Raw genomic sequence first — 10,887 nt, 5'->3', positions numbered from 1 at the left:
CCCTGAATCCTCCCTTAGTTATGCTGCAATAGACGTAGGCTGCCGGGGGATTCCCACACAGCAAATCCAGCATGTCCAAATTAACACTGTCGGATTTGATTTCAACACTATTAAAGAGAGTGTTAATTTAACTCTTTTTGGAGAGTTGGTACGTTAACTCTGATTTAGTGTTAAACACCAAATCTGTCTGGAGTTGATAATTTAACACTTGGTGTTAAGAGTTTATATATTAACTCTCAAAGAGTATTTTAGTTTAACTACGTAAGAGTTATCTTCTAATTCATTCTAAAAAGTGGGAATTTTACTGTTCTGAACTTCTAGAAATTTCCTTTGGAAATAAACATTTGCTAAAAAGATGCAATGGTTTTTGAAAAACATTTATTCTGAACTGTGCACCACAATTTTAAAACATTTTCTGAAAGATGTAACAGTATACATGTTCTCACTTTCATTAGAATTTTGTTTATCAAAAGGTCTGACATGGTAAATGCAAATAACAGCATTCTCATCACTTATTTCTTCAATACAATATGCATGTCCTTCATTCATCCCTTTGTGGAACTTCAACGCACTTCTGCTCTCCCCCATATTCCATCTTCACAAGCATATCCTGTGCGGAGATTGAATAAAAATTAGTTGACACTAATTAATGGCACAAATAATCCAGTAAACAATTGCAGCACAGAAAAATAAAAAAGGAATCCTCTTTGAGCCATTACTTGTGTAAAGTATTTTCCCAAAAGACAAAGACACAGGCAACAGGTAATACTGAACTAAATGTAAAACCTCAACCTTTTTCATTTTTACCTAAACCGTGTGCACAAAACTCTGGAGGGATCTATGCTAACGTAGAATCCAGTCAGGACGTCTGCTACTGCTATTTGCTCGGTTTTTTTTACTTTTTTTATGGGCGCTCATTTTCAGGCTTCAAGTAGCACCATTATACCAACATTTCACATTCTAGACATTGTTTTAGGTGTATTTGACCAAAAATGTGACTGAAAATTCACATGCAAGCTTTTTTTCAAGGCTGTGGTATTTGCCTGCAAACAATCCGGTTGTTCAGTCAGACGTCACGGATGACGTTGCAGGTATTTCCGGGTCTAAGTGCTCCTCAAGAAACAACGATGGCGGAGCCAGTGACTTTGTTCACGATTACCTCCTTCTTTAGCGAAGTACCAATTAGGGTTAAAAAGGGTCTTAATTCCTTCAACTCTAGTAAAGTGGTCAGTGTAACCGTTCTCCCAGGCGGAATTATAAAGGGAAGTGTCCAGGCATCCATGAAAAAGAAGATTTACAATGTTGAGGTGAGCTAGGAGTAAGCTAGCTAGCCGACGATTAAACATGAGATATTCTGTATTCTGATGTATTTCATAAAGCACACACACGTACAGCAATGCTATAACAGTGGAAGTAAACGAAGATGAAAATCTACATAACATGGAGGTTTTGGAGAGTTAGTAATGTTAGCCTAGTACCAGTTATATTAGCCTAGTTAACCTGGTACCAGTACACAGAGCAGCGCTGCAAGTGTTTGTTAGAATGTTTAGAATCAGAATCAGAAAGGGTTTTATTGCCAAATGTTGAGCAGGTTTACAACATCAGGAAGGAAGGAACATCATTAGGGTAAGCATTAACTTTCTTTCAATGTAGGTGCATGTTGAGGGTCAGTCAGTCAGGTTCAGCTCCTGTGAGTGCCCGATTGGCAATGATAAGTGCCATCATATGGCGGCATTGTTGATTTGGGTGGAGAAGAATGTGTCTCGCACTGACGTGGAATGTGTGTGGAAGAGGGTAAAATCATGCAAAGCAGAAGAAATTACTGCCAAGAGAGTGTCTGTGATGACACCCTCAACAACACAAGGTCAGTTATTTATTTAAAATTTGCCCTTTGAATTAATTATAATAATTATTTTCTTAACTTTTTAAAAAGCATTGTGTTTTATATGCTAAAATTATTATTTATTCAGATTACTAAAAGCTTTTTTTTTTTCAGCTGGAATTGAAAGACCTGTCTCCCAGGAGGACAAGGAATGGGCAGTGGCATCCCTATCGAAATTGCAACGTTTTACTGGGATGGGTTGGATTTTGAGTCCTGAATGCTCTCAGGTACTTTGATATTTACTTTAACATGTGGTATAAATTGTACATGTATGTAAACTCTTGTAAATTACATACAGCAGACTGTTTGCTTCCACTGTCCCCACTTTATTTTTTACATGTATTTTATATACTCTGTACCTGACTTTGTCTATTCTGTGGTCAAAATTTCTTGGTTCCATTAAAACCTTTAAAATCCTTTTGCTTTAAATCTAGGCTAAACCAGCCAAGACATTTGATGAAGTGCTGAGGAACCTGGGATTTCCCCAAGCGGAAGACAAGGCTCGTTATCTCTTGGCATCACTGGCTGTGTCTGACGAAGAGAAGAAACAGATTGAGGAAGCAACAGTTGGGCAAACGAAGAATGCATTGTGGTAAGAAAGTGCTTTGAAATTAATTCTGTTAAGTAGGAAATTTTAGTTAACTGTGTCTCTTAATTTGTGTTTCTTTATAAAAGGTCAGCATATCGCAAGAAGAGAATCACAGCCAGCAACTTCGGTTTGGTCCTGAGTGCAGTCCAGCGGCGCTCATACCCCCCTTCCTTATTTAAGACTCTGCTTGGACAGTACAACCTGACAGAAGGATCTAAAGTAAGTTGTTAGTAAAAAGGGTCTGTGCATCTAAGAATTCCTTTATGACTAAGTTGTATTTTCATCCCCAAAGGCATGTGATTGGGGGATCCTTCATGAGCCAAAGGCCAAGCAGTTGTACACTGACTGTACTGGTGCAGCTATCAAGGAGAGGGGACTGTTTTTATCTAACAGTGGCCTGCTTGGTGGTTCTCCAGATGGGACTGTCTCTAATGAGTGCATCATTGAGGTGAAATGCCCATGGTCAGCCAGAGCCAAAACTGTATTGGAGGCTGCAGAAAGTAAGGACTTTTTCCTACAGCTGGATGAGGCAAGTGGTTCCCTGGTATTAAAAAAGAATCACAACTACTGGCATCAGATCCAGGGCAACCTCTATCTCACAGGGGCGAAAAGCTGTCACTTTATTGTTTGGACTCCATGTGACTTTTTCATCTTGCATGTGGATAGAGAACAAACTTGGGCTGTTAACATTGAAGCGTTGGAAACGTTCTACCGGGAAGTTTTTTTACCCCATATTTTATCGCAGCTTTGAATTCATATCAGCATGAGTAATTTATCAGTCCAAATGTTTATAGTTAATTTTAAAACTATTTGGAAATTGTACATTTTTTGTCATTGTAACTTTGTAAATATATTCAGATAAATTCTTAAATTATATTAATTTTTGATTTGAAAAAATAAAATGTTTTGGACAAACTGTTCCTGAAAATAAAGAGTAACACATGTATCTGGTATTCTTCATTTTAATTGAAAATGCATAGCAAGAAAACTAGGCAGTAATCAGGAAGCTGGAATGGAATGAAAAATGTAACAAGCCATTGATAAAAACAGAGTAAAACATTATACGAATCACAAATGAGACCATTCTCAATTTGAAACTATGCAACTAAGTTGTTTTTATGTTGTAACATCCTGAGTATACACACAAAACAATCCACTTAGGAGTTATAAATAATAAAAGTAAACTTATTCAACAGTTGTGTTTTCTGGTCCACAAGTAGTTAGAAAATGACACAATGTACTTTTACCTCTGAACTCTCACAGGTATAATTTATTCAATTTCACGGAGAATAGGTGTTTGTAAATTTGTAAGACACACACATGCTTTCAAGATCTTATTAATATTTTTTTTTAACTGATATGGGATGTGATGCAAAATTGAGAAAACTTTCAGTCTTTGAATGGAACGCTCTACATGTATTCTTGCACAGGAAATCTTCCTGTTGTTGTTCACTTCCTCCTGTGTGAATTGTCCGTTGGTGAGGAAGGACGGAATGTTCAGTGAGACCCCTTCTGGTAGGATGTCCCGAATTGTGAAGCCCTTATCTGCAATGACCATGTCACCTGGTTGTAGATGTTGCAGTACTCCACAGTCAGCTGTTATGGCCTTATCTGAGGCACTTCCACCGTACAAGTTGCTTACAAAGGTTATTACACCATTAGGAGCCACACCAATTAGAGCCTTTAGTGTGGTCCGTCCTTTGTACTGGCTGTACAAATGACTTTGTGTGTCAAGTCTCTCTGTGTTACAAACAGAAACTTCCGTGCAGTCAAGCACAATCCTGCAGTTAGGAAATGGTTGGAAGCAATCTGGCAGCGATGTTTGATTCTTGGCTCTCGAGGGAATGTTGTTTTCCAGCATGCCAACATACAAAATGTCATACAGTGCACTAACAATTGTTGTAAAAACATTAGTTACTGTGCCTCTGCTGCAGTTAAACCTTATTGAAAGGTCTTCATGACCAAAATTAAGTTTAAGCTTGATCAGGGTTAGAAATAACTGGTCAATTAGGGGCATCATTTGGACAGTCCAATCAGAATGATATTTAAGGTCAAATCTGGAAAGAAGCGCTTCTAAAAACAGGACAGAAGCAGCATCGGGCAATCCAGTATAGTACTGGACCCTTTCAGGATTGTCAGATATTTGACTGAATGAGAAAGTCTGCTTCTGCTTCTCTACTTGTTTTTTAAGTTTTTCATTCTCTATTCTTAGCATGTCATTCTGAATCTCTAGCACCAGAAGACTTTGGGAAGAACTTGTGGAACTTGCAGTATCTGTCTGTGTAGCTGCATTGTTGGAATGATGTGGCTCATCTGATATTTCACTCTGATTTTCACCAATAGCCGGGACCTGCTCTTTTTTCTTCTTTTTTCTAACAGGGTTGTGGTCATCTGGGAACTGAAAAGACTTCCTGTCGTTCCATGCAAATCTTGTTGGCCCCGCATCTTTTCCTTGAGGGAAGTGCCAACTGCAGACTCTTGAGTTGCAGTTTGGGGTGAAGTTTTCACGTCTGTGGAAGTGTTTAAAAAGACAGAGAGAAATTTCAGATCATACGCTAGCCCTCCATTAGTTATGATTAATACAAAAAAAAAATAGAGATAAATAATAGAGAGAAGCTTCTTTCATCCAGATGAGAGAAGCTTCAAGAAACTTAAAACTTAAAGAAGTCCAGATGCTTTTCTTACACATCGTTGTACTAATTTGCTTTTAAGCTTACCAGAAAGATAAGTACTGGCAACCTTTGCTAGCTATTTGTTGGTTAGGTCTTTATTTTGGTAATTAACTGGCACATAGGCTGGGGATTGTAATGTATTTTCTTACATAGACATCGCTTTTTGGACGTAATTTTTATTCCTCTGAGCGTCGAAAGCTAACTAAGGTTCATATATATAGCGAAGTGACCCTTAGCTCTCAATCTTTGCTTGGAGAAATAAAAATGACTTCAAAAATGCAACAACGTCTTTGTATTAAAAAAAACACAATAAAATCCATTGTCTATATAAGTACAATTACTCGTAAAAGCCAGTTTGTCTTTTAGTAGCGGGTTTTAATTGTTCATCACTAGCTATATTAGCTAACTAAAGTAAGAGCCCACTAGCTCTTATCTTACAAATTTATTCATTCACTTACGAGTTGTAACATACCTTATCAACTTCAGCCACTTCCTCTTCTCTCTCTTTTCACAAGGAAACCGGTAAAATGACAGATTAGACTGTTGTTTTGAGCCAGATTGGTTAAAACAACCAGGAACACAGCATTGTGTCATATTGAACACAGGAGCGTTTAGACCCGGAAGTAGGATTCGTCGGATTCGTCGCGTCATCACTGAACAACCGGATACCTTTCAGCTAGCTAAAACAGAATATTATGCTATCACAGAGCAACATGGCTAATGCCTTTCACACAGCTTTGTCTCAACTCCAAAGAGCCACAGAAGTAAAAGCTCATAATAATAATAATTGAAACAATCTTTGAAAAAATGACTTACCAAGCATGGCAAACAACTTAAATATGTAGAGCAAAATGTTCTGAAACGGCTTCACTTCAGCTTCGATTGGAGCCGTGCTGAGGGCGGAGTCTGTGAATTTACTCTATTGGTGTCATAGCCCCTCTAGGAGTTCAGAGTTAAGAGGTCAAGAGTTAATGTTTCCATTGTAACACCTCCAGATTTGACAGAGAAACACTCATTTTTAACACTCGATTTTAACTACTATCATTTTACACCTCAGAGTTACATTAAAAGAATGTGACTCTGCTTAGAGTAAAATTAACTCTACTTTTGCAAGAAGACTATTAACACCAAAACATTTAACACTTTTGAATTTGCTGTGCATGATGCATTGAGTTTTTCCTTTCCAGTCTCCTTTCTCACTCACTATGTGTTAACAGACCTCTCTGCATTGAATCATATCTGTTATTAACCTCTGTCTCTCTTCCACAGCATGTCTTTTATCCTGTCTTCCTTCTCTCACCCCAACCAATCACAGCAGATGGACCCGCCCCTCCCTCAGCCTGGTTCTGCCTGAGGTTTCTTCCTGTTAAAAGGGAGTTTTTCCTTCCCACTGTCGCCAAAGTGCTTGCTCATAGGGGGTTATATGATTGTTGGGGTTTTCTCTGTATCTATGAAGCGCCTTGAGGCGACTTTTGTTGTGATTTGGCGCTATATAAATAAAACTGAATTGAATTGAATTATCTATCTATCTATCTATCTATCTATCTATCTATCTATCTGTGTGTGTGTATATATATATATATATATATATATATATATATATATACACAGTGGGGCAAAAAAGTATTTAGTCAGCCACTGATTGTGCAAGTTCCCCCACTTAAAATGATGACAGAGGTCAGTAATTTTCACCAGAGGTACACTTCAACTGTGAGAGACAGAATGTGAAAAAAAAATCCATGAATCCACATGGTAGGATTTGTAAAGAATTTATTCGTAAATCAGGGTGGAAAATAAGTATTTGGTCACCTCAAACAAGGAAAATCTCTGGCTCTCACAGACCTGTAATGTCTTCTGTAAGAAGCTTTTCTGTCCCCCACTCGTTACCTGTATGAATGGCACCTGTTTGAACTCATCATCTGTATAAAAGACACCTGTCCACAGCCTCAAACAGTCAGACTCCAAACTCCGCCATGGCCAAGACCAAAGAGCTTTCGAAGGACACCAGGAAAAGTATTGTAGACCTGCACCAGACTGGGAAGAGTGAATCTACAATAGGCAAGCAGCTTGGTGTGAAAAAATCAACTGTGGGAGCAATCATCAGAAAATGGAAGACATACAAGACCACCGATAATCTCCCTCGATCTGGGGCTCCACGCAAGATCTCATCCCGTGGGGTCAAAATGATCATGAGAACGGTGAGCAAAGATCCCAGAACCACACGGGGGGACCTGGCGAATGACCTGCAGAGAGCTGGGACCAAAGTAACAAAGGTCACCATCAGTAACACACTACAACGGCAGGGAATCAAATCCCGCAGTGCCAGACGTGTTCCGCTGCTGAAGCCAGTGCATGTCCAGGCCCGTCTGAAGTTTGCCAGAGAGCACATGGATGATACAGCAGAGGATTGGGAGAATGTCATGTGGTCAGATGAAACCAAAGTAGAACTTTTTGGTATAAACTCAACTCGTCGTGTTTGGAGGAAGAAGAATACTGAGTTGCATCCCAAGAACACCATACCTACTGTGAAGCATGGGGGTGGAAACATCATGCTATGGGGCTGTTTTTCTGCCAAGGGGACAGGACGACTGATCCGTGTTAAGGACAGAATGAATGGGGCCATGTATCGTGAGATTTTGAGCCAAAACCTCCTTCCATCAGTGAGAACTTTGAAGATGAAACGAGGCTGGGTCTTCCAACATGACAATGATCCAAAACACACCGCCCGGGCAACAAAGGAGTGGCTCCGTAAGAAGCATTTGAAAGTCCTGGAGTGGCCTAGCCAGTCTCCAGACCTCAACCCCATAGAAAATCTGTGGCGGGAGTTGAAAGTCCGTGTTGCTCGGCGACAGCCCCAAAACATCACTGCTCTCGAGAAGATCTGCATGGAGGAATGGGCCAAAATACCAGCTACTGTGTGTGCAAACCTGGTAAAGACCTATAGTAAACGTTTGACCTCTGTTATTGCCAACAAAGGTTATGTTACAAAGTATTGAGTTGTATTTTTGTTATTGACCAAATACTTATTTTCCACCCTAATTTACGAATAAATTCTTTACAAATCCTACCATGTGGATTCATGGATTTTTTTTTCACATTCTGTCTCTCACAGTTGAAGTGTACCTCTGGTGCAAATTACTGACCTCTGTCATCATTTTAGGTGGGGGAACTTGCACAATCGGTGGCTGACTAAATACTTTTTTGCCCCACTGTACACACAGTAAAACTGCGCTAGGTTAATATAACAGAAACAAGAACTGGGACATTTGTTGTCTTATCTGTTTTCTGATGATTCTGAGGAGAAAAAAATGAGCATTTTTGTGAAACCGTGACCAGAAGCATACAAAATGTCCTGTATTTCAAAAGAGTTCTTTGACATTTTAATTTTCCTGTTTTCATCACCAGATTGTGGACAATGGCAATGGTGTATAATATTGGTAATCAAGGGAAATGATCGTGAAGGACCTTCCAGTTTTATGAAATCTACTGAGTAACTGCAATATTTTCATGGACTGGCCTTCCCTTAAAAAAAACCCAACCTCCTCAGGATGGCAGTGAACATCGCTCCGAAACCAGTCAGCATTAATGGTGCCTACACAGAAGTGCAGGTTACCCGTGGAATCTGCATTAATGTGCTTCTCTAAAATAAACTGTATTCTCCATGGAATTCATGTAAACTGAAACTAATGCCTTTAAGTTTAAGTTAATTTCAGATAAAAACATAAATGCTGGAAAAACTCAGTGACAGCAACAGAGGAGTGGGTCCACTTACAACGCAGATTGCAACACGCGCACCAGTCATAGCAGAGACATCAAAAAATGTCAGTGTGTATGTTGCATGTACACATTAAAGCACTAGCAATGAATAGATGAAAAATGCAGAAAATAGTAATGTGAATTGTGCTTAAATGCAATTTCTGCAGCTGCCTTATTTACACTGGCACAATATTGTGGTGCAAACTGTAAAAAGTGATCTGTTCCAGGAAGCCGCTCTGCCAAGTTATCTGAAAACCCCTCATATCTAGATCACAGAGCTGTTCCTAGTTGCACTGATTTGCTTCCTGGAAACCCCCACCCCGCCTTTAGACATCTTAAGATAATGCTCAGTAATTTCAGTCAGTTTTTTATCTTTCATATCCAGAACAAAAGCAAATAGTCATTCATGTAAACAAGGTTAAATTCAGCTTTGAGCCATGAAAGGTGACAACATCTGGCCTTTTACAGACAAAAGTAAAACAAAGCAACAACAAATGACTTAATAAAATCTTAATAACATCTTTAAGTTTAAGAAAGAATTCCTGCAAGAGCTGTAAGACTAATGTCGCTCATGTATTTGTGCACTAAGTCCAAAACTAATCACACATCCTGACGCTCATGGAAAACAATATGCAATCAGTATGCATGAATGAATAAAATTGTAATTGCCAAATTGCTATAGCATGAGTAATCTGACCGCAGAGTGAAAGTGCAGCTTCCTGTTCACCTGCAAACCTGCGTAAGTACACATCCACTGGATGTTTCTGCTGTGTGCAAACAGGCTCAGCTCAGAGGGGCAGGGTGTGGATGAATTGCAGCTTTTGCCTGCTGGGTGATCCTGGTGCTGCTGAGCTGAACTCCTGCTGTAAAGCAACAGGCAAACAGCACAACAAAGCTGCTGCTTCTCCGGGGACATTATTAGAGATGTTGTTCTACAGGAACATCAGGAAGAGGCAGATAACATAAACACACATCCACACATACTGTACAAGCACTTGTTTTGTTTTTTGTTTTTTTCTTAAAGTGTATTGGTATTTCTGTAGTACATAGCATTTCAAAAACTAACAAAAACTAATAACAGTAGCAAAACAGTGCAATTAATCCTTATAAGTAGAAAAAATGCCTCCAAAGTGAGTGTAGTTTAAACGGGCAAACTAGTGTAATCCTGTTAGTACAATAGCAGCTTTCAGTTTATTGTTTTGGTGTTGAGGAGCTACAGCTTTATGTTTCCTTTCTGTGTTGCAACACTTATAAACAGCAGCTGCTGCCTTCAACAACAAGCCTGCTGTACACTACCTTCTGAATGACAGGAGGAAAGCAGAACCATTAAACATTATTTCTTAACATTTTAACTTTGTTGAACTGGCAGGTCTGTGTACTGACAAGAGACCAAAAAGGTTATCTGATATAAATTTACATTTCAGGTCACAAACCTATTAGAGCAGTTTGGCTTCTTCTAATGGGGATTAGTGTTACATAAAAGAGGCCCAAAGATGGAGCCTTGCGGAACTCCACAGGTGAGCTTAGAAACTTTGTTCAACACATCTCTGTTTCAGGGCTGTGGACCAAAGGCACAAATCTTGAAAGGACACTTGTTTTTCTTGAGACCTAAGATCTTTTTTTCCTTTTTATTAGGCTATCAGTCATGTGTGTAGATAGTTCATTACATGTGAATCTTTTCAGAATGTACATTCGTCCTCCCCACCATCACCAAGTGCTTGCTGATAACAGTGAAATTGTTGGGGTTCTCTCTCTAATGTTACACTGTTGTTGTGAAGTGATACATTAATATAACTGAACCGAAGCCCACTTGAAATGAAATTGGCCCACAAATAAAATGAGTTGTCTACCTTTTTTTTGTTTTGTTTTACTCATTACAGGTTTTAAAATAAATATTGTAGTAGTATCATAATAATGATGCAGTACTCTGTCTATTTTTAAATAATGTGGGGTTTTGTGTCACCTTTACACATTTTACAGCCATATCA

At 39.0% G+C, this 10,887-nt stretch overlaps 1 protein-coding gene across 1 annotated transcript; it reads left to right on the top strand.

Moving 5' to 3' along the window:
• The first annotated feature begins 1,064 nt into the window (after positions 1 to 1,064).
• Positions 1,065 to 3,297, top strand: LOC309707591 (uncharacterized protein). Its single transcript, XM_082535011.1, has 5 exons — positions 1,065 to 1,864; positions 1,997 to 2,109; positions 2,317 to 2,474; positions 2,558 to 2,690; positions 2,764 to 3,297. Exons 1-5 carry the CDS (start codon positions 1,726 to 1,728, stop codon positions 3,220 to 3,222), a joined length of 1,002 nt encoding a protein of 333 aa, XP_082391137.1. The 5' UTR covers positions 1,065 to 1,725; the 3' UTR covers positions 3,223 to 3,297.
• Positions 3,298 to 10,887: the final 7,590 nt, after the last annotated feature.

Source organism: Aulonocara stuartgranti, assembly GCF_965226115.1.
Source record: "Aulonocara stuartgranti genome assembly, chromosome: 5".
NCBI classification, from domain to species: domain Eukaryota; kingdom Metazoa; phylum Chordata; class Actinopteri; order Cichliformes; family Cichlidae; genus Aulonocara; species Aulonocara stuartgranti.
The sequence above is the reverse complement of the archived record's forward strand: the minus strand, read 5'-3'. Positions and strand labels throughout refer to the sequence as shown.